Source organism: Balaenoptera physalus (genome assembly GCF_965194825.1).
Source record: "Balaenoptera physalus genome assembly, chromosome: 13".
NCBI classification, from domain to species: domain Eukaryota; kingdom Metazoa; phylum Chordata; class Mammalia; order Artiodactyla; family Balaenopteridae; genus Balaenoptera; species Balaenoptera physalus.
Genome location: NC_138892.1, coordinates 2,994,824 through 3,018,241, shown reverse-complemented (window position 1 = coordinate 3,018,241; position 23,418 = coordinate 2,994,824). Strand labels below are relative to the sequence as shown.

The 23,418-nt window shown below is 56.9% G+C and overlaps 1 protein-coding gene across 3 annotated transcripts in view; it reads left to right on the top strand.

The window, feature by feature from the left end:
• Positions 1–23,418, top strand: part of TBC1D22A (TBC1 domain family member 22A) — a 320,481-nt gene that overhangs the window by 280,708 nt on the left and 16,355 nt on the right. For all 3 annotated transcript variants that reach the window (XM_082422201.1, XM_082422202.1, XM_082422203.1), the window contains one exon: positions 5,290–5,385. In XM_082422201.1, the coding sequence (XP_082278327.1) occupies positions 5,290–5,385 (96 nt within the window). The remainder of the gene's footprint in view (positions 1–5,289; positions 5,386–23,418) is intronic.

Sequence of the window (23,418 nt, the reverse complement as noted above, 5' to 3'; positions counted from 1 at the left end):
TCATTTTCAAGTGCATCTGGGGTCTTATGTGAATTGTCTTTTCCTCAGCTAGAGAGATGATTTTATGATTTTTAAAAATGACGTTCGTTATAGGACCGGTGTTCTTCCTTGACCCCCAGAATCCCCAGCCTCAGAATCCCGAGGGTGAGCATTTTAGGAGGAGGCTCTGCTAACAGGCTTGCTCTTCAGAGGTGATGGGCCGCCACGAAGGCAGAAGGGCTGCTTGTCGTCCTGGTGTACTGCGGAGTGGCCTTTCCAGCTCTCTGGCCTCCTTTCCCTCCCAAGTCGTCTGGAGCCTGGGGAGGTGGGAGATAAGGATTTGCAGCCTGGGCCCTGTGCGGTGGCGGCTGGACGGCCTCGACTGGAGGGTCAGGCACGTCCCTAGAGCCTGCTCTGAAATGGCCGCAGCACTGTGCTTCCCAGGGGGTCGGCGCCGCGGTCAGCCAGCACTGGCCCCTGCCCAGGGGGCTCCCTGAAGGCTTATCCTCTTCCCTCGGAGAGCTCTCTGTGTGCTCGCTGTCTCCCCCCTGGGCTTGTTTGGAAACGGCCGGTCCACGTGGCTGATTTTGCACCAGTCGGGAAGGTCCCGATTGCACGTGCCAGATCCCAGAGACGACGGAGACCCCCGTCCTGAATGGGCACGGGTGGTGGGCCCTGCGACGTGTGGGCGTCCACTGCAGAGAGCCTGCCTCCTAGGCTCGTCCCACCCGGGCAGCCGACGGTGGTGTTTATTGTCAAGGTTAAGCTTCATTAGAGCAGAAGCCCAGTTTCCATTAGGGTATGAAATTTTTATTTATTAAATTGCTATTTTAATATAATTTACCAAGTCATCGAAGACAAATAATCCACTTAAGCGAAGCTGTAAAACTCCATTTTCCCCGAACGCTGTGTTCCTGTGAACGCGTGGCCTATACCGCACTCCGCTCGCCAGCCGGGGGTACCTTATGGGGACGCCGGATTCACAGCCCAACCTCCTGAATTCCGAGTGAGGATGGGTCCCAGGGCTGGCCTGAGGCTGACCTCTGCACTCCCCGGTTAAATAAAGGTTGTTAAGCAAATTAAGAGGCCCCTCCATCACAGGATACAGCGAAGGCTGCTGGTGTATTTTTCAAAAACGTAACTGTGAAGGAAGAGAGACTCTTGTATAGCAGAAATCTCGAGAAAATGTAAATCGAGAGAGAGAAGGGAGCAGCATCCAAGCAGGCCTTCACCCGGGGGCACCTGCCAATTAATTTCCAGGGCCTTCTGCCTGGTTGTAATGAGCCTCAGGCAGGAGACAAACCTGGAGCCTGTCCAGGGACTGAACAGGTGCTGCTGGTCGCCTTTCTTGGCCTTGGCCATGGAAGTTAAGGAAAAAGGAAGGAAAACACCTCCCTTCGGAATATCTATCCGCAGTCCTGCATTCACATGAGTTTGGAGTCCCAATTCGTATTACTTGTCTTAGAAAATTTCAAGCGGAAAATTTAGTTGAAAGTAGTCTTGGGATAATAGTGCCTTTAGGCTCTGGCAGAAGCAAGCACAAAGTTTTTTTTTCCCCAAAGAAAACCATTTTTGATACACGCTTCAAAGAATTCCAACAGATAAAAGTTCCAAGGAACATGTCGACGAAAAATTAATAGTCAATCTAAGAAAGAAACGGAGAATTTTATTCGAGCCAACCTGAGGATAATAACCTGGGAGACAGTCTTTCAGAAAGCTCTGAGGACTATTCCTCCCGTTAGAAGTTAAAGCACAGTTACATACATTTTCGAGAGAAGGAGTAATACTCCATCAAATGACGTATTCACGGTTTACATAGTCCAGATCTGCACGTACAAGGCGAGTAGTAGGTCATCCTGACCCCTTACAGGATTAAGAAATGTTATCTCCTAGGGAGTTACCTTGCTGGCGCCAGGAGAAAGTTGCTCTCTGTGATGGAGCAGGCATGCCCGTGTCCTTTGGGAGGTCTGGTTCATGTGTAGCGTAGGTGCACAGTGCACGCTAAAGAGGGGTAGTGGCCCAGACTGGCAGAGAGGATTTTATGTTAAAACATTTTTTGTCCTGCCTTAAAAATAATTTTATTTCATCAAACATAAGCTCCAAGAGGGGGAAAATCACTAAAGTACAAGGAAGCAGGCCACTAAGAGCAAGACTCAGCAGAGAAAACGAGCTACAAGAAAGAGACCTACAAAGACTACAGACTTTAAAGTTATCTGAGTTTTGCTAGAAAATAAGTTTAACATGTTTAAAGTGATAAAAAGGAACATAGTGAATGAAAAAGAAGGAGGAAAGGGAAACTCATAATTTACAAAGCAGGTCTGAGAAAAGAAGCAAGTTTCAAATTTAATAGGTGAGTTAAACAGGAATTGTGATACAGTTGAAGAGATGACTAGTAAATTGGAGGAAAGATTTGAAGAAGGTAGTTCTCCCAGACAAACAAAGAGATGGAACATATAAAAAGAGAGGTTAAGTGAAATGGAGAGCAGAGTGAAAAGACCTCACACCTGCCTAACCTGGGTTCTGAGAAAATGCAGAGAATGGCAGGGGGCAGATGGATGTTTGATAGGAGATAATGGATGAGAGTTTTCCAAAACTGATGAAAGCAACCCATTCTCAGGATATCTCTAGCAGAATAAATATTGTAAGGAAAGTGCAAAACATCCAAGACAAAGAGGGTATCTCAAAAGCAGCCAGAAAGAAAAGTTTGATTTTCTACAAGGGAATGACAAATAGATTGATAGCATTAAACAGTGGAGGCCAAAAGATGTCATTTTTAACATCTTTAAAAGTAATAACCAACAGTTCTATCTCTCAAGAATGAGAATGAAGTAAAGACATTTTTAGACGACAACTGAAAGGGTTTACTGCCAAAAGACCTCTCATTAGAGGATCTTCTAAAGGTTGCATTTCAAGAAGGATAATGATTTTAGAAGAAATGTCTAGATGCTGCAAGTGCAGCAGAGGTTCAAAGAAAAATAGAATATTATGAGCAACCTTGAAAACTTAGGTGGCAAATTCCTACAAAAAGAAAAGTTTTCAAAAATTTAAAAAAGTCTGAAGTATTTTATAATCGAAGGGAAATTGAATCAGGAATACAGACCTTTCCACAAAGAAGACATCATGCCCAGCCCATTTCTAGCCAACTTTCGAAGGACAGATATCCCAGTCTCGTACAGACTCTGAGAAGAGAAGAGGAGGAGGAAAGAGACAAACACAACCTTCATGATTAAAGTAGACAAGGATGGTTCTAGAAGGGAACATGAGAGGCCAGTTTTCTGTAAGTGTGAGAGCAGAAATCCTAAATGAAAGATCAGCAAACAGGGCCCATCTGTGATTAAAAAATATAACGTACTGTGACCAAATTGAGTTTACCGGGAGTGCAAGGTTGGTTCAACATTAAAGAAACTCTGATACTAATGTAATTCACCGCATTCACAGATTAAGGGAAAACAATCTTATTGTCTCAGTTGATTCAGGAAAAGCATCTGATGAAATTCTGTAACCATCCATAAGAACTCTAGTAAATTAGGAATAGGAGGGCACTGTCCTAACCTGCTACGTGTTATCTACACAAAGTTCTAGTGCAAAACAGCTTCCTTCTCCGGCACGAAATGTGCAAAGCAGCACAGTCAGGAAGCAGAAGGCAAGGATGCCGCCACACTGCGGCACTTCTGCTCAACATGCCGATGCCAGTTCAGCCAGCACAGGGCAGCGAGATGCAGAAGCACACTCCAGTCTCTGGCTTTTCTCCTCGGCGCCCTCTAACACTCCAGGCAGTGTCACCTGCCAGTGACGTCCGTGTGGCTAAACCCAGTGGTCAGTCACCTCCCTGGGCTCGTGTTACCTGACCCTCTGGCAGCACCTCACACTCTCCTGTGACTCCTCCCATCTCCCTGCTCATTCCCGCTAGGCCCTCAGTGTAAACTTGTGGCCTGGACCGTGGGGCCATCCTCTTGCACTTGTAACAGGGAAGAGCCAATTCTGATTACATGTTGCATCTGTTTCTTTTACTTTAACCTTTGTTTTCCGCTGCTTTTGTTCACTGAAAGGATACTGTCTCTACATAATGGCCTGCCTCGGGGAACCCCGCCCCCTGAATGTTAAACCAAAGTGCCTTTGTTCAGGGAAACATCCAAACCCTGTTCCACCTGTGGATGGCTGGCTACAAGAAAGAAGAAATCAATACATCCCCTCCCTGAGGCTGGCCATTATTCCAGGTGATATTTGCAAAACTTAGGGCCTTTTCACTTTACTTCTCATCTCCTCCCCCTCTCTGTGCTATAAAAGAAACTGGCATCCAAACCCCGATAAGATGGTTTTACAAAGACACTAGTCTGCCATCTCCTCTGTCTGCTGGCTTTCCAAAGAAAGTCACATTCCCTGCCTCAACACCTCGTCTCCGATGTATTGGCCTGTCGTGCGGCGAGCAGAGCCAGCTTGGACTTGGTAACGCGCCCTGGACGCATCTGTCCCACTGCCTGCCTGACGCCTCCACTCGGATGCCTAGCAGGTGTGTGTCCACAGGACAGACTCACAGCCTTCCCATCAACACACTTTCTCCTGCACCCTTTCCCGCAAACCTCTCCTCCTCTTAGGAAGCGGCGGCTTCCTCTTGGCGCTTGTTCAGGCCAAGGATGTTGTTATTTCCCTTGGTTCCTCTTTCTCTCCTGCCCCGTAGGTCCCACATTCGTCAGCCTATTTTGTTGGCTCAACCGTCAAACCATCTAGCATCTGACCTCTTTTCACAGCTGTGCTGAACCCCTTGTCCCGACTCACTAACAAGTTGGGATTTTATGATTTCCATGGTCTCCTATCCCATCTCCCTGGGTCTGCCTCTCCCCACCCTGCCCGCTGCCAGGTCTGTCCTGGCAGCGCGGGGAGCAGCGAGGAGGGGTGCAGGTGACCACTCGGGGGGCATGTAGCTGACCCCACGCTGCCGGTCAGCGTCGTTTCCGGGCAGTGCCGGGCCGGACGCCTGCTCTGCTCTTGCCTTTCGTTTGGGGCTGAGTGATCGGCCTCTGTGGGGAAAACGGGTCCCTTCTCACGGGGTGCGTAGAATGGGGGCCCCTCGGACTGGCCTTTTATCGTTGCTGCCCATCATCCGTGCAAGAAAGCAAGCGAGCACCCGGTCGCCGGGCACATCCACCGTGTCCCGCTGCCCGATGAGAGAGAAAATTGTCCTTATTTTAATGAGATGAGGATTACAAACGAAGGCCTTGAGTAAAAAAGCAAGCAAGCCGGCCCGGCTCCATGTTCCCGGCCGGCCTGTCTGGGCTGCACGCTGACCTTCTCGGCTATTCTCTCTTGCAGTCGGAACCCGAGGGCTTCGCGCATTTCCACTTGTACGTGTGTGCTGCTTTTCTCGTGAGATGGAGGAAAGAAATACTGGAAGAAAGAGATTTTCAAGTAAGTAAATGCCTTTTCAGAAGAACCCAAGTGTGATTTCCTGCTGGGAGGGAGGTGCATTAGATTTAGTTCACAGGGTTATTTGTGGAGGAGCTTGGAGACGGGCTGCCTGTGGTCACCGCTGACCTGCCGCCTGAGACTCCACGGCCGAGGGCACAGATCACATGGGGCCTGGGCTCTGCCGACACTGGTCTTATTAAACGTGCTGTCATGGACTCCAGGAGATACCCCCTGAGCCGGCCGGTGTGTGTCCTCAGCAGAATGGCCAGGGGGCTCCTGGGAGCCTCGTGACAGCTGTGGGGAGTGGGGCATTAGGGAAGGGGCTGGCCGCGTGATCAGATGGCCTGGCTGCCCGGCACTTGGTAGCTGTGTGATCCAGGGGTGGTTGCTTAGCCTCTCTGAGCCACATTTCCTCAGCGGTTCCGTGGGAGAGCTACACCCGCCCCCATCCATCAGAGGCTCTGTGCTCGACCCAGGGGCTCGAGGTGGGCCGAGCCCCCACCCCGCCCCGCCCCCAGGTGTGCCTTGTGCGGTGGTACTGTGTGCGGTGTTGATCCCTGGGAGGGCGGGCCGCCTGGGGTGCAGTGAGGAGACAGCAGCGGAGGGGACCAGGGACCAGGCTCTGCCCCTCACTGGCTGGGGGTCACTCTCTGGCTGCTTCACCTCCTCGAGCCCCTCATCTTTCAGGTGAGGGGACAAGGAAGGAGGCCCTGTTGTCCCAGGCCGCAGTGTGGTGACACTGGGCAGCTCGCTTGGCCCGTGGTCCCTCAGCTCCCGTGCTTGTCAGACGCTCTGAGGACCCTGCGCCACCCGCCGAGGGCCGTGGGGAGCTACCCCGCCCTGCCGCAGCGCCTGGGGGCTTTCCATCTCGGCCACCAGGAGACGGTGGACGGGGAGGGCCTCTGCCCGGGCCAGCAGAGCCCAGTGCCCAGCCTGCCCCGCCCCGAGGTGCTAGATGGGGAGACCTGGTCCCTTTTCTCATCCCGGCTCCTGCCCTTGCTGTCAGCACGGGCCTGGCCGTGCCCGCGGGTGCCGCGCTGCGGGAGCCTGGCTCCAGGGCGGCCTTCGCCCCCGCCCTGCCTCTTCCCACCTCCGGTTGCTGTCTGTGAACTGGGGAGAAGGCAGCCTCCTGCCCTGCCCCCTTGGGCTCATGGGAGGCCTGCGGCCCCCCGGGTCACTCTGCGTTGGGCACGTGGAGTTGCCGAGAGAGCCCGGCGCCGGCCTGTGTCGCCGAGTGAGGGGGGGTGACCGCGGGTGGCCGACGGGGGCCCCCGAGGGCCTGCTGTCCATGGAGGGGCGGGAGAGCCCGCAGGCCGGCTGGGCCGTTGGTTGGAAGGGAGAAGGGCCCCGCCTCCCTGGTGACCAGGGCCAGCGTCCACGCCTGCGCCCGGCCAGCTCTCACCTGGACGACAGGTGATGCAGGTGCCCGAGTCCCCCAGGCTGACTGTGTCTCAGGTGTCACTGCCTCAGTTACGCTGGGGCTTCTCTGGTTGGGGAAGCGGTTCCGGGAGGCCCCAGCCGGACATCACTGCCCTCGCAGGGCCCGCACCTGGTGGGGGGCGGTGGTTCGGAAAGAGTGTAGGGGGTGCGCTGAGCCCAAGGCTCGTCATTGTCCCAGGAGCCGCTCGTGACCCCCAACGCTGGGCGGCCCCTGAGCCTCGCGTGCCCGAGAAATGGCCCTTGCCCACCGGCGTGAGTCCTGGCTGGGGACAGGGACCTGAAGCTGGTAGTGACCTCGTGCAAAGGGTCTTGCCCTCCATTTCTTCCTCCTGCTCCGCAAACAGGGACGGTGCTGCCAGGGTCCAGGGCCACTAGGAGCAGCCCTGGACGCGAGGGTCCCTGAGCTGGGTGGGAGGAGGTGCCCGCGGGTGGGCGGTGCTGGGCCGGCTCTGGCCCTTCCTGGGCCGCCCCGCTTGGCCTTCCTGTCTTCCCGGCCCACGCACAGGAGCCCGTGGAGGGCTGCCCAGGGCTCTGCAGTGTGGCCGCCCCACCTGACGTGGCTGCGTCCCTGGTGGCCTTGGAAGACGTGAAGACGAGCCCCTTGCCCATCGCTCTCGTGTTGCTGTCTGGCCAGAGACGCTGCCCTGTTGTAACTGGAGGGCGCTACTGGGTGGCTGGTTAGAACGCTTTGCTGGCCTCCTCAGGGCCCTGCTCTCTTAACTCGAGGTTCACCGAGGCCAGGGGACAAGCACAGCGCAGCAGCCGGTGCGCCAGAACTCGGAGGAGCCATGAGGTCGATTCTCCCCCAGACTCAGGATGGACTCAGGCCTGGGTGTCGTGGGGTTGGATGCAGGGCGTGTCGTGAACACACTGCGTTGTGGGGAATGGAACTGAATGGGAAAGTAAACAAGAAGAGAAAACAAAGCACCTTTGCAGCCCTGGTGGGCACGGGGCAGTTGCCTGTGCAATTGTGGCACTTTAGGAACATGATTCTGTGTGCACGGAAGATAGCTTGAGGGTCCAACAGTGGGACATCCATGGAAAAGGCTTGAAAGGCCCTCACTCTCTGCAGAATCGTGATTTGCCCCTGGGGAAATGGCACACTGCCGTGTCATCTCCGTGGGAGCAGTCATTTCCTGAGGGGCGTCTTCGGGAGAAAGACGGAGGCCTCCTAGTGTTCGGCACGCCCAGCGGTGTGGGTGCTTTTGGCGGGAGGGCCTGGGCTTGGCTCCCTGCGTCCAGTTCCCAAGAGCCTAGTGAAGTCGGGGTCCCGCCTCTTCTCGTGTGCTTCGGCTTCTGAGACCTGCCCAGGCCAGGGCTCTGGTTGCGTCCAGTTCTGTGGACCTCCGGGAGGGTCGCTGGGTCGTCTGGTTGGAGGGGAGCACCTCCCGGAGTGGACGGTCACTCCTGCCCTGAGGTCTGGTGCCCCAGGGACCTTGTACTTTTCCCCGAGGATTCGCTGTCCCCCGGGCAGACCTTGTGCCATCCGTCCTGCAGGTAATGGGTCCCCAGCTCTGCCCGAATGCAGCCCGCAGGCGCCGCACCCTGGGTGTCCGGAGCCGGCCTCCTCCCCCAGGACCCTGTCCTCACCCCGCCAGCCACAGAGGTCCCCGCCTCAGCGCCCGCAGCCTGATTCTCCCCGGCTGCCTCTTTCTAACCAGATTCTGTAGGGCCTGTGGGGGAAGGAGACCCCCTGTGCCCAGTCTGTGTCCCCTGGCGGTGCGGCTGGCACGCTGACCTGGTCCCTGCCCTCTGCCCTCTGTGGGGTGCCCCACGGTAAGAACTTGGGGCCCAGAGAGGGTGAGCGACCAAGGCCCCCCCACTGCCCCTCTCGTGTGCACGTGGCTGAAGATGCTTTGAAGGGCTGGGCTCAGGTCCTGAACCAGAGCTGCCACGTGCCCCTGATTGCTCCTCCTCTCCGACGGGGATGCAGGTGAGCCGGGGGTGCTGGCCTTACCGGGCTCTTTGGCTGATTCATAAGGGCAGCTTATAAAACAGTTGGTAATGAGCGACCCTAGAAAATCATTCTAGTTTATCCCCCCAAAGTCTGAGCTGCTTAGTTTGTCCTGGTGTCCCAGGACATCGGGGGTCCGACAGCCCCCGTGCGACCCCCTGGTCCTCATTCGCAGCCCGCAGAGCCTGGTTCGCCCTGGCCCTGCTGCTTGGTGGGGAGGGCAGCACCCAGGGGGGATCATTCCTACCCCACTGCCTCCGGGGGGTGTGACCCGGCAGCGTGGGTGCAGAGGTGCTTTGTGACATCGAAGTTTCTCCCCACGTAGGAGCTGGCATCGTGCTTCTGGATTTAGAAGAGGTCAAGTCCCTTAGATGCAAAAGAGGCAGCAGCATGCAGTGCTTTGTTTTTCAGAGTAGACAAAGCAATTAATTTATGGTGAACAGAGCGTGGAACTTCCAGTGAAATCAGGGACCTTCTCTGCGGGGACCTCGGGAGCTCAGAGGTCTGTAAATATTTCTGAGAAGGTAATTGGCTGCTGCATATATGTTGATGAACGACGAGCCTCATGGGGAGAAACGGCTTCCCGTGCGTGTGTGGTGGCCGCCAGCCCCGGGAGGCTGTGAGCCCGGGTGAGGCCGGGTGTAGGGCCCCGCCTGGAAACCCCAGCCGGTCCACGGAGGGGGCTCAGTGTGTGCGTGGTGGCCGCCGTGCCCCGCACCCCTGGCGGTGGGGCCTCCTCTCACGCAGGCCCTTCCCCTTGTCTCCTTCGATTGCAGGTTGCCACTCGGCGGGGACCAGGTGGGGACAGGCAGGGGCAGCGCCCAGGGGGAGGCGTCTGTCTGCTCTGGTGTCCCCTCAGGCCCTCCCTCTGCGCCGGGCCCTGTGCTGTCTGTCACGAGACTCTGTTTCCACGCACGAGGGGCTGGGCTGGCTGGGGGTGTAGTGGGCGGGGACAGCAGGGCGCTGTGTATTGTGAGGCCGGGGGTCAGGTGCGGGAGCAGGTTGGGGCGCTAGAACCAGGGACCCGGATCTGGAGCGGATCAGGTACCGGCCTGCGCTGCAAGGGAAGTGAGTCAGTGAGGCTGGGGCTGAGCGTGCGGGCTCGGGGTGTGCGTGGTAATCGGGAGAGGAGCCTGAGAGGGCACGAGGGAGCCACGCGGCTTCCTTAACAGGGCAGGGGAGCCAGGGGTGGGAACGGGACCCGGTGCAGTTAGGAGGCGGGGCCGTAAGGCTGGAGGAGGAGCCCTAAGGGGGCGGGGGCGGACCTGGGGGGGGGGAGGGGGGGGGAGGTGGGGGGCGCGGAGGGGTGGGTAGATGGACACGCCCACAGGGTGTGAGGCACGTGGAACCCAGAGGGACGGGTGGGCAGCCCGCGCAGACTCGGGGGCAGCGAGGTTGGCGGTCTTCCCGTTGACTTCGATGGGGAAGCGGCCACAGTGCGCAGGCGCGGCCCGCGGCTCGGAGGTGCCTCTGCTGTTAGACGTTGTCTGGCAGAGGCTCTGCGGTGTTGGACGCGGTGGTCCACGTCTCACTTTGTCAAAGTCTCCCTCTGTCTGCAGGTTAAACCTGAGTCTAAAACTTTACAAACAGAAAGACGTCGAGTGGAGCAGCCGCAGGAGGAGACGCATCTGTGTTTAAGAGTTTGTGGAGCATTTACAAAATTAATCATCTGATCTAGACCATAAAAATTGTCAAGATCTGAAAAACCTGAATAATATGGACCGCACTTGCTGAGCATAATCCTTTAAAACTAGATAATAAAGTTAAACCTGAGTAATCAAGCATTTGGAAATGAGAGAGCCCTCTTCAAAATACGTGGGTCAAGATGAAAGTGATCCTGTAATTATAGAGTAAATTTAAAAACACATGGGACCTTATAGACTCCTCTTTACTGTCTGTAAAGTTCACATTTGCAGTTCTTGGTCCCTTTCTTCTATCAGTGAACCTCAATCAGGCCCATCACAAAATACTTGAAACGCCCTAATAATTGGTGACCTGCAAAGGGAAAAAAAAAAAATGTATGGAGTGTGGCCTGTGCTGGGCTTGTAAACAAATTCATGGGCGAAATGCTTTTTATTATTTAAAAACATTTTTTTAAAAAGCCTAGTAACTCTTTAACTGAAGAAGTTAGAGATGGAAAAGTCAAGTTGGCTTATGATAAAAGGCGGTGAAGGGACCAATGATAAGGTAAATGGATGGCTTAGGAAGTGGGTTGATGAGTGGCTCCTCACGCCCTCCCCGCCCGAGCCCCGCAGAGCCCGCCTCCCTCCAGGAGCTGATGGAAGCCCAGGCCCAAGGTTTTTACTGGGGCAGGTGGTGGAGGCACCCTCTGCCCACCAAAATTCCAGATCCCGGAAGGACAGCCAGTACTTACCTTGCATCCTGTGGTTGGTGCAGGCAGTCTTGGCAGGCTGGCCCCGGAGACACAGCTCCAGCTTGCAGGAGCCAAGCTCCAGATGCCAGCCAGGGGCAGCCTTGCAGCCAGGCCCCCCAAGGTCAGGGCAGCTGTGTTCACTCACTCCTCCCTGCTCACTGTTGTTGTAACATCCTAGCAGTAAACCGGCGGCATCAAGGCACGGGGGGTCTTAAGAGATTCAGTAGCTTCTCCTGAGTTTAACAGAAAGGAAGAACCAACCGTACTCTTAATAAAGTAGAAATAAGAGAACATTCATCTTGACATGCTAAAGAATATCTCAAATCGACAACCTCAAATACCTGGGGAAAGACCAGGGAGTGTCCCATAAAACCTGCAGTATCCTTCTGTTTCTGCAGGATGATGGCTAAGTGCTCAGTGAGGCCCCCCTCGTCCTCCCCCATGTGGCACATGCACACACACACACACACACACACACCATGGACATGAAAAGTGGATTTTCTAAATCTGTGGACTCTTCAAGGAGTAGCCAGCATGGAACTGGTGCTGGCCCTGAGGGCAGCTGCTGGCTCCTGCTGGGGGGGTGGGCAGCCCCCAAGTGCAGACAGCCTGGCACAGGGCACCAAGGAGAACCTAGAGCCTGAGCAGGTGGATGTTGAGTGAGAAACCCTCTGCGTGAGTCAGGACCCGTGAACCCAAGCGAGCAAGCCCGACACACAGAGCTGGGCGTGTGGATTCTTGCTTCTCTAAGACTTGGCTCTGAACGGGACAGGAATGAAGGAAAGTCTCCCTGGAGAATTCCCAGCCACAGCCTCACCCTCCCACTCAGTTGGGGCTAGAACGTATATGACTTTGGGGACCGAAACACCCCAAATTATTGCAAATGGTCCTGGGTGCCTAAGCTGAGAAAGTGCCAGCTCTCTCTCAGGTGACACGTTTTAAGCTAAGCCTTGAAATAGTAAATGTCTGTATGTCTGAAAGATCATAAACAAAATAACTAAGAAGAAAATGTCTACGTGGGAAAGACAGTGGGTGGAGATGATCAGTACGGTGAGACAGGCTGTCCAGGAAACCTGAGATGTCCTCCGATCATATGTGAAGAACTGAAAGTTGAAACAGATGCTACCTGTCAACTTAGCGATGCTCTTTAAAATGCACTTTCTTAAAATCGGTGAAGTTGGCATAAAGCAGGCCTGTTCCTTCATTCCTACAAGGGGTGTAAGATACAACCTTTCTGGAGAGCTGTTAATAATCTATGTCAAGAGCCTTACCTTTGATACGGTAATTCCGCTTGCTTATAATTACGGGAAAACAAATCGTCAAAAGCCTAAATATCCAACGTTGGCAGAAGAGTGCCCTGGATTATCGTATGTTGCTGGCTGAAATATTTTCTAACTACCAAAAATCACATCTTCAAATATTAGTCACTGATGTTGGAAAGTGCTCTCAGGATGTTTCTGTGTGGGGGGAAAAGTGTGACCCGAAATCACACACATCTACACACGTACATACATACACACACACACACACACATCTATATATGTCCATACATGTAAAACACACACGTCTATATATACACGTGTATAAACACATACATGTATACACATGTAAGATTCACACATGATCTACACATGTAAACAATCTGCATATGTATATAAAATATGTGTACATGTGTTCAACATTACAAATCTATACACTACACATATAGGGAACACACCTACATGTGTACATATATATAAAATGCATATATATATTTACATGTATATATACATGTAGAAATTATCCCAAGTTTGCTTGTCTTATATGCACAATAAAAAGACTTAACAGGGACTTCCCTGGTGGTCCAGTGGCTAAGACTCCACACTCCCAATGCAGGGGCCCAGGTTCAATCCCTGCTCAAGGAATTATATCCCACATGCTGCAACTAAGACCCAGCACAGCCAAATAAATAATAAAATAAATAAATAAATAAATAATTAAAAAAGACTTAACAGAAGCAGGTCACAGTGTTTGCGTCATTCAATTTAGGTTAGTAGAATTATGGATATTTTAATTTTCCTGTTTGAATGTTTGTTGTATTTTCCACGTCCTCTCAGTGGTCAGCATGATTTTCTCACTGGGGTTAATTCCCGCCTTAAGCAGGTGAGACCCCTTAGTGAGATGCCTGGCTGGGGGCCCTGCTCAGTGATGCTGGGCTCCGAGGTCCCTGAGTGTCCTCTGGACGTCTCAGCAGGTGTCCCACTGCACCGGGATCCCCGCAGACTCTGTCCCTCAGCTCACACACATGTGCACATGCAGACACAGGCATGCACACCACGTGGTCCCCAGGGGCGAGAAGTGTGTCCGTCTCACGTGAGGACTCCCAGTGCCCACCGGTGTGCTCCCGCCTGCCCGTGGCGGCTCGGAAGTTGCGCGCAGCACCCCAGCTGTCCCCTCCCTTTGGCCAGGTGGCCGTGACGGAGGGTTCTGGCCCCGCCTGGTCTAGCCCATCGGTCATCCTCAAAGCCTGTGTTGTACTCATTGGACCAGGCTCCTTTCTGCCAAGTCATCGGTTCCTTATCATCAGAGAAGGGGTTAGAAGAGGTCATTTCTAAATAACCATGCCAGATCTGTGTGCAGACTGGGCTGGATTCCAGTACATGACCTTCAAGCCCCCTCCCAGCTGGCCTCCCCATCTCCCAGCCCGGCCCTGCACTCAGCAGGCCACCCTAAATGCACCTCACCGCAGACTTCTGGGATCTTTGGTAAAGAGCCTACTAGTAAAGCCATTAAAAGAATCTCTGGGGCATCTCCGATTTACAAAGACAGAAAGAAAGACAACAAGATGCAAAGCCTGATCTTTGAGGAGACGGAGCCGGGCTCGGCGTGCAGACGCAGGGCCAAGCGACCTCACTGCTCACCTGCCCTCGCCCATTACGTGTCCTCCGGCCTGGACGCCGGCGCCCCGGTGTGCTCGGCCTCTGGCCCAGCCCCGTGGAATTTGTTTGCTTTGCCAGAGGCCTCCATGTAAATGCTCGTCAGCTAGAGCCTTTGTCAGGTTGGACTTCCGGGCCTTTGAAGATCAGCCGCAGCTTTAGAATTACGCGTGGAAGCGGGTGGAGTGGAGACAGGCTGTGCTCACACCTGCGGGGGCCGTCACCCCCGGCGAGTGTCCTCTGCCCCGTGGGTGTGGGGTGTCCACGACCGTGAGGTCTCGGGGCCTCCGACAGGATGCAGGGGCCGCCTCTGCGCGCCTTTGCCCACCCCCAATCCGTTCCTTTCCTTCGCTCTGAAACCAGTTGGCAGAGTTGGCGGGACCTTCCAGAAGATCCTCCTGCCCTCTGTCCATGGGGACCTCTGGGGGGGCCACCCGACGCCCCGTCACTGACGCCTCAAGCGTGGGGTCACGGCCTCGCCTCCAGCGCCGTCCTGCTCGCCTGCGTTTGGAGCTCCAGCACCTCCTGGGCAAGTCCGTTGCCGTTTTGATCCACGGTGCATTCAGTCCCCCGAGGCAGCTAATTAGTTCCCTGGCGTCATCCCCTCCGCTGGGTCAGAGGAATGGCCCCGGGGCAGGGTGTGCGTCTTTGTCAAGCGGCACTGATTTTGCTGCACCGCCTTCCACGGGTTAACCTCCAACGGTTTGTATTTCATCTTGTGTTCATTTGAAGCAGCAAATGTCAGGAAATGTCAACGTAAAGATCAATTGTCTCTTTCTTCATCATTTCAAGACATTTTAAAGACAAAATTGGGTCAATTGAAAACTAATCTTTCGGTGGATCGTGCTTTCCTGTGCTCCCGTGGGTGGCATGCGTGCTGAAGTGTGCGTGTGCGTGGCCGTGCAGGTGGACGGAGTGTCAGCTGCCGGGACCTCTCCTGACTAGGAGCTCTAGGGGTGCCGACCCCTTGCCGTGCAGTCTAGTGTGACGTCGTGAAGCTCTTAGGAAAGAGGGCTCGCACGGTGCTGGGTGGGTGGCAGGGTGGGTGGTCCGCCTTGTGATCCGTTGGAACAGTGCGGTGCCCGCGGCAGCACCTTCTCTGCGGGGCAGGAGGGGCTGGGCCGCGGAGGGAGTGACCGTCCACGTGCCAGGCTTGCCGGTTGAGGTGCCCGGTCTCGGAGAGTGCCGGGTGCGCGTTGTCTTTGGGGCAGGTGGTCCTCACCCCCTGCCGTCCCCCCCGTGCGCAGGCCTGGACTCGCTGATCTGAGGGATTCGCCTTGACGCACGCCCGCCCGCCCCTTCTGCCACGCCAGTGTCCGCGACACGTTTCCGTAGTTCTCCGTCTTCCCCGAGGACAGGCCCCTGTGGGTGGCGGTGCGCTTGGCAGTCTCAGTGAGTGACGAGTGGGAGGGGAGGCAGGGGCTGGCTGTCCCCACCCCTCGCTGGGTTCCCGCCCCCGCCTCCACCCAGCCCCCTGGTGGCCCCTGCCCTCCCACGGGTCGTGTCCCTTTAAGAACTGCCCTCTCCACGGGCGTTTGAAGAACAGCGGTGGGAGCCTATGTCCCACGACCGTCCTCAGACACGGCTGTGCTCTTACTAAATCAGCCCTCACTGCGGCGGGTCCTGCTCTCTCCAGGGGATGAGCACATGGAACCCGAGCCCGCGGGGCCCCGCTGGGCCTGGTGGCCCCGGGGCTGCACCCAGGCCGCTAACTGCCACCTGGAGAGCCTGCGGGCCGCTCTGTGTCCGCGCGTCACCGGGCCATGCCTGGCCACACCTGGCCTCGGGCCGAGTGAAAGTGCACATGCCTGTACGGACAGCCTGAGCCGGCAGCGCCCGTGGGCCAGAGCCGGGGGCCTGTCCGCACCTGCTTCCTGTGCCCGATTTTCTTTTTCTTCTTGCGGGGGTGCTGTGATGAGCGCTGTCACCCCTTCGGTGGTGATTCTCAGGCTCTGCGTTGCTCGCCCCGTCACCATGGGCTCCGCGTGCTCCTGAGCCACGGGCGCGGCCGGGAGACAGTGTCGGCTTTGTAGTTACGCGGCCCTCATTGAAGTTCAGATCCTGAGGATTCTTGCGTGGCGGTCCAGCGGTTTCCCTTCAGGTGTGGCATTTCCATCAGTTCTCGGAAGACCGCTCAGCAGAGGGTCCTCGAACAGAAAGCGGAGAGGGGTGGGTGGGGTTGGCACTGTCCCCACGTATTCTTGCCCAACCCCAGTCATCACAATTTTTTTAAAAAAGTCAAAGCTACTTCTGTATGTATATTTTTAAAAGACGGAAAGTTCTAAACGCCTTTTCACCAAAAACAAGCCATTCCTTCTCCCCACCTTCCCCTCACTTCAAAAGGCGCCAGTTTCAATCTTAGGTTGTCTTTAGTTTTTGTGTTTTGTATTTACTTGTGTCTTTCTAAATAGCTCTTTCTTGATTTATTTACATAACGACTTTGCAAGCAGAAAGGGAAGGTGCGGATTCGCTCTTGCGCCCCATGGCCCCCCGGCTCCCAGCGTCCTGGTCAGAGGGTGGCCTGGCCGGGCTGCCCCTCGTGGGGGCCAAGTGCCGCTCACGGGAGTCAGTCGGTCCCCTCCTGTCACCCTTGGACTTAGCGGTTGTGTCCGCACGTTCTCTGCGAATTCTTCACAGGTTCACCCACCCCCCCGTGGTTTATCGGAAGTGGCAGCTTCTCCAGAAATCCCGCGAGCGGGCACTGCACGCAGCGTCCTCCCGGTGTCCTGCCCAGGGCGCTCCCTGCCCCCTCGCTGGGCTGGTGCTCCCGCAGCCCGATCCCCTGCCACCCGCAGAGTCCAGGAGCACGGCGGGGAGTCAGGGTGAGGGTGTCCCGTCCTCCCTCGGGCACGGGACGGCGTGGAGGGTGGAGCCGGCCCCTCTGGCCGTTGAGCACGCCGCTCCACGCTCTCCCCGTGCCCAGCGTTGCTGCTGAGAAGTGTAGTGCCATCTGACTCCGGGCCTTTATCCCCACCTTTCTGCCCACGGCCCGCCTCTGGGGGCTTTTGTCTGTCCCCCACTTGAGGCGTCTGGTGAGGTGTCTTTCTGTCATCCTGCCGGAGTGGTCATTGGGCCTGTTCAGTCTGCAGAACGCCAGGTCTCCATCTCTGGACAGTTTCCCGAGCTGCGGACTCACGCCATGTTTCTCTTCCTGGGATCCTGGTCGATAGTTGGCGTCCCGGATGGCCCCTGGCCTCTGAGCTTCCCGTGTTCCTCTGTGTCCTTCTGTCCCATCATGTCGGGGACCTGAATAGACTGGGAGCTTCTGAAAGCCCAGGTCCCTGGCTCTCGACCCCAGAGGTCCCGATCCGGGGGACTGGGGCCCGCGGTGGCGCGGAGGCACCGCCACGCACGGGTGCCACGGGTGGGTGCTCAGTTCCCTCCGGCTCCGGTGTCCCGTCCTGCTTACCTGGGTGCACAGGAAGTGCCGTGTGTGTTTACGATCTTGCTGGAGGGGAGTGTCCTTGGCAGGTGGAAGTGTGTTCCTCTCGAAGTGTGGAAATGCGCAATCTGCTGCAGGGGCCGGGCCAGCAGTGAACCCACCCCGCGTCCTCCTGATGGCGCTGTGACAGACACAGGGGTGTGAGCTCCGCGGCTGGGCCGCTGCTGTTTCCTGTAAGATCCACGGCCACAAAGCGGACAAGAAACTCCTCGGCCTGCCGCTGCCTCTCTCCTGGCGGGCGGGTGACGTCTTCCTGGGCTGAGCCCTGGACACACGGGGAAGCCGGAGGCACTGCCTCACGGGGCAGGGACGCTGTGGGCACAGCGGGGCCACCAGGCCTCCTCTGACAGACGAGGCTGGAGCTGGGCCCTTGCTGTCCGCCTCTCCCGGGTTCACGTGCTCTTCCTCTCGGCGGAAGGCGCTCTGACCGTCAGTGCGGAGTGGCCAGGAGCCGGCTGCCAGCGCCCCTCTGAGGGCTGCGCCTCCCTGGGGGTCCCCCCAGCTGGGGGTCCAGAGACAGCTCACAGCTCAGACCCGTAAGCTCTCGTCCTCAATCTGCAAGCGGGCCTGGCCGGGCCGAGGGTGGCCGTTTCCCACGCCCCAGCCGTGTCGGGTGGCAGCGTGGCGCTGTTTGTCAGGCCTGGGAGAATCTTCAGGATCTGTGGATTACCTACATGACACATTTTGAACCGAGGCCGCAGCTTCCCTGGGATGGCCATCGAGTTCACGTGGAGATTCAGCCTCACTCAGGACCCAGTTTGGGCTCAAGCTTGGGGCAGGGCGGCCACCGCAGTCTCAGGAAGCAGCGTGTGTTCTTTGTGACTTGGAAAAAATGGGCTCCAGAAGGTGAAGTCAGCGAACATTCAGGTGACGTCTATAAAAAGTAACATCCTGTCCATTTCATTCACTGTTCATCTTTATTTAAACGTGACGATGTTTGAGCATAAACGTGGGTTAGAGTTTGTCACTTCACAGCGGTCCCGGCACACACAAGGACTTCTTAGGAATCGTAGCCGCTAAATAATTTCAAAATAATAATTTTAAAATTCCTTTTATGCTGTATAAGAAAAAGTGTATTTAGTGTGAAGTTTGGCTGCATTTTAATTGCTTGTTATGTGGCACCTCTGAAAGTCCCTGGGTCAGGGACCGAGCAGGTTGAGAGCTCGCCCTGCTGAGGGCTGCTTGGGGCGGCCGTCCCCAGGCCCCAGAGCCTGAGCGTGACACAGGTCCCCAGAGTTTGCCCAGCAAGGGCTGCCCGCGGTGCAGGCTTTGGCTTTCACTATTGGGTGCCTCTGAAGGCCCAGGCAATTCCAGCTTGTGAGGCAAAGTTGGGATCTGCTGGGGAAGTGACTCTGGTTCTGCAGGGCTGCTTTTTAGGACCCCTGGGAGCACTGGTGGGTCCTCCCTCCTCTCCTGTTCCCTCCCCCTCCCCACCTCCACCTGCCCTCCCTCCCCTCCCCCATCCTCTCCCTCCTTCCTCCGTCCCTCCCCCTCCGTCCCTCCCCCTCCCTCCCTTTCACAAAGGAAGAATTTCTCTTTCCTGGTGGAGAGTGACATTCCAACCCCAGCACTGAGGCCCTTTCCCTCCCTGGGGCCTGGATTGCATCCTGACACAGCCCACTTGGTCTGGAGGTTTCCCAGCCGAGCCTCCATCAGGACGGGCCGGCCCTGCAGGTGAGGTGGAGGGCAGCTGAGAGCATCTCTCCCTGCTCATTTCTGCTGTGAATTAGTCTTGCCATTAAAGAAAAAAATTACACCCACCATTCAAATCATTAATTGAAAGGCCCTTATTATCTCATTAATGGTGTGTGATATCTAAGGTAGATCAACTCGGAGAAGCTCATCTGTTCAGTCCCTGAAGAAATGTAATTACATCTCGGGCCTTATTAAAACGTCTCCCTCACAGCCCCCCCTCGGCTGTCACGCGGTCCATCCTGCACCTTCCACGGACACCCGCATGAAAACACCAGCATGGAAACACCACCACACAGGCCTGGGGGTGGGCCTGCCGCCCCGCGTGGATGCGCTGGCCGGGGTGTAAGGGAAGCGTGCGTGGCTCTTGGGCCAGCTGGTCGGCGCCACTCTGCCTCCCCAGATGCCGATGGGCCCCGCACTGCTTCGAAGGCTTCCTGGATGTGGGCAGGTGTGATTCAGGATTTTCCGGTGGCAAAACTTGGAGGGATGGAGCCAACCCTAATAGGCTTAGCAGCCATTTACATGGGCTGCCAAGGCGGAGAAGCCTGTGATGCTTCCTGTAAACCTGGGACAGAAAGAAATCAAACGTCCCTCGGCCGTGTCCTCTTGCCGAGCCCGGGATTAGCTGGGATAGCCGCTGGCTCCTGGGCTGCCTTGTGGAAGGAGCCCCTGTGCCCCGCGGTGGTTCCGTCCTCTCTCCTGGGTCCTCATTTAACCACGTCCTGGGTTTCCACGTGGCCATCGCACACCCCCAGGCCCCCAGGGCTCTGTGCCGGGGAGGGGTTGCCTTATGGAGGGGTGCGTGCTCCGTTCATCCTTGAGGACGTGGCCATGTGGCAGCACCGTCCTGATAGGGCCATCCGGGCTGGAGATGTTGGCCAGGCGGACCCGTTTAGGGGCTGCCCGGGTGGCTGGGTGGAGTTGGCAGAGCAGGTCCCGGGCAGGAGCAGGTGGTTTGGGGGGCCTCAGATTCCCCCTTTCAGGCTGGAAAACGAGGCACAGAGAAGCGCAGGGACCGCAGGGCTCGGGTGCCAGCTTCCTGCAGCTCCCAGCCGTGGCCACCCCTCCTCAGCCCCACTGTGGCCACGGCCCCGGCCCAGGCCATTCCTGGGAGGCTCCGGTGGGTGGCGGGAGATCTCTGGGGGCTGGGGCTGTACACACGCCCCCTCGGACCCAGAGACTTGGGGCACAAAGAGCCCGGGTGACTCAGCAGTCCTGGGCTCGACCCCTGGCCACCACCCCTGTGTGACCCCAAGTGGTGGCCACTTCCCCTCCCCCCACCCATCCCGGGACCAGGTCCCGAGAGGAACTCAGAGAGCAGCGGGGGGTGGGGACTGTCTAGCACACCTGGGGCCCTGGAGTGGGGACTGCTGCCGTCCAGGCACGGTGGTGACCGGTGGCACGCTCGCCCCCCGCAGGCCTGGCTCACCCGTTCCGGCCCCTGGAGGGGGTCCAGCGCAAAGGTAGCAAACTCGGCCACAAGGTCCTGGGCTCACCAAGTCCTTTCCCCTCGTGCCGCATAAATAACAGAGATGAGATGAAACTGATGGAAGTGCTCGAAGAAATCTGCTTTACGATCCACTTTCAATCCTAAAAGCCCTTGATCTGTACAGAACGTTCATTTTGTTACCCTAATTAGTTTGAGGATTTTCAGGGCAAACACGATAGGATTTCTTAATTCAATTTCGGGGTGTTTGTTTTTTGAGATATAGCACACAGAAGAAGTTGCATTGATCTTGTAATTCCTCATGCAAAGAAACAATATTTGCTCTTCTCTTATTTAGCGTGTCTGATCCTCAGCTGGGCCGGCGGGGGTGGAGGGTCCAGCTGGACGGGATGCGGGAGCTTTGCGGACACCCGGCCTCCCGCCCTTCCTCGCGCCCCTCGCAGCAGGCAGACGGGACACCTGCTGCCTCTTGTCAGGGAGCTGAGGACCCCACCATGCCCCCCATCTTTCTCTCTGTTGGGGCAGGCTTTCCTGGGGCTCTGTCTGCGGGAGCTACGCTGCCCCCGTCCCCAGCCTCACTCTCTGCGCCCGAAGCAGGGACCCCACCCTGCTGAGCACCTCCAGCCCCCGGCGAACCTCACAGCTGAGACCAGAGTGTGTCCCTGTGTGGCGTTCAGCGTCTTCCTCTGAGGGATGGGGACCAGCACCCGCTCTCAGGATTGTCACGGATGCAGGGGGAGCACAGGTGCTCGTGGAGACTCATCGCTGGTGTCACTGTCACCTAAAGGATTCCTAGTCCCCTGTAGTTCTGAGGCCCGCTATCTTAGTCAAGGAGTTGGGAAGGTAGAGCATCTCAGGGTCCCCCCAGGCCCCCCGACCCTTCCTGAAGGAGAATGCCCAGAGTTACAGCCTGTGAAAGTGACCGTGGAGGCACTGGGCCCCGCCCACTGCTCTCTGTGCTTTGTGTGTTCCGGCTGAGGACACACGCCCCACCCCACGTGCCCTCGGCCTTGCATGGCAGTGGGTCAGGCAGCGGACCGCGGGTACCTGCAGCTGGGCGTGACGTGGGTGTGTTTTCCTGGAGAAGCTGCGAGAACCGTGTGTCTGCAGTGCCCCCCCCGCTCCCCCGGGGCCCTGCTTGGCACGTCGTCCCTTGGGGGGGCGAGGGCTCCAGCAGGTGCCTCCTCTTCCCGTCCAGGCCGGCACGTCCTTGGGGGGCCTCCCCGGGGTGTCAGTGGACAGCTGTGTGTGTCCCAGCTGCCTGTTCGGCGGGAGCCTAGAACCCACGTGCGGCCGGCCCTGGAGGCTGTGGCCGTCCCCCCTGGTGGCCCAGCCTGGATTTGGGCCCCTTGGCCTGGAAAGGCCCTCATGAGTCCCACACCGAGCCTTTGCCAGTTGACCTCGTGTGTTTCACTGCTGTGTGTCCACACTGAGTCACCCCTGGGCTCATCAGTGACCGATTAGGAACCAGGACTCAGGCCTCCAAAGGCCACTCCCCCCGGCGTAACTGCTGGGTGGGGTGTCTGGGGCGGAGGTTGCTGATTGGAGCATCTCAGAGGATACAGTTGGCACTGGCGTGGTACCACGTGCGGCCACACGTCCCACACACCCTATCCAGGGTACGCGCCCGGGACCCACGTCGCCCAGGCACTGAGGTGCCCTGGAGGACCCCAGCTCCTTCATCGCTGTCATAGTGGGGTTGCCACCCTTCTTGTTCTCCGCAGGGAGCTTTGAGACTGTGCCCCCACGGGGTCCCGATAGGGGCCGTGCGGAGGGTGACCCACGGGGACAGGTGTGAAGCCACCTTCCCCAGGGGTCTCAGGGCCACTGGCCAGCCCCTGTCTGCAGACTGCCTCATCTGCTCTCAGCCACTTCCTGTCCGGGGGCCAGTGCTTGCCGTGGGCCTGCACTGGTGCTGCCGTAGCCGACGTGCACGTTTGTACTCAGGCGTTGCTGCGGGGGAGAGGCTTGGCTCTTGGTGCTGGTTTTGTTTTTGTTTTTAATTTAATTTATTTTTATTTTTGGCTGTGTTGGGTCTTCGTTGCTGCACGCAGGCTTTCTCTAGTTGCGGCGAGCGGGGGCTACTCTTCATTGTGGTGTGCAGGTTTCTCTTTGCGGTGGCTTTTCTTGTTGCAGAGTGCTGGACTCTAGGCGCACGGGCTCAGTAGTTGCGGCACACAGGCTCAGTAGTTGTGGCTCGCGGGCTCAGTAGTTGTGGCTCGCAGGCTCTAGGGCGCAGGCTTAGTAGTTGTTGCTCACGGGCTGTAGAGCACACGCTCAGTAGTTGTGGCGCACAGGCTTAGTTGCTCCGCAGCATGTGGGATCTTCCGGGACCAGGGCTCGAACCCATGTCCCCTGCGCTGGCAGGCGGATTCTTAACCACTGTTCCACCAGGGGAGCCCCCAGTGCTGGGTTTATGTCTCCAAATAATCCCGTTGGAATAAACCTCATTCCTGCTGGGACGTGCACGCCAGCCTGTGAACCTGTCGCAGAGTCAAACAGCGTAACGCCTCCTGTGACATGGTCGCCCTTGGTTAGAGTCGCACTCTTAAATACCAGTGTGGTTCTGCACGCCCTCCCCCATCGTTAGGTGACACCTCTGTCACGCTGGAGACAGGGCGTGAGGAGCAGCCACAGCGCCCCCAGTGAAGCCCAGCGACTCTTTAGGTGATTTCTCCTCCTTGGGAGCAGTGGACATAATTTTGAGCAGAAGTTGAGCTGCATGTATTTAGAAATCAGTGGAAATAATCAGATTGCACAGGCGCT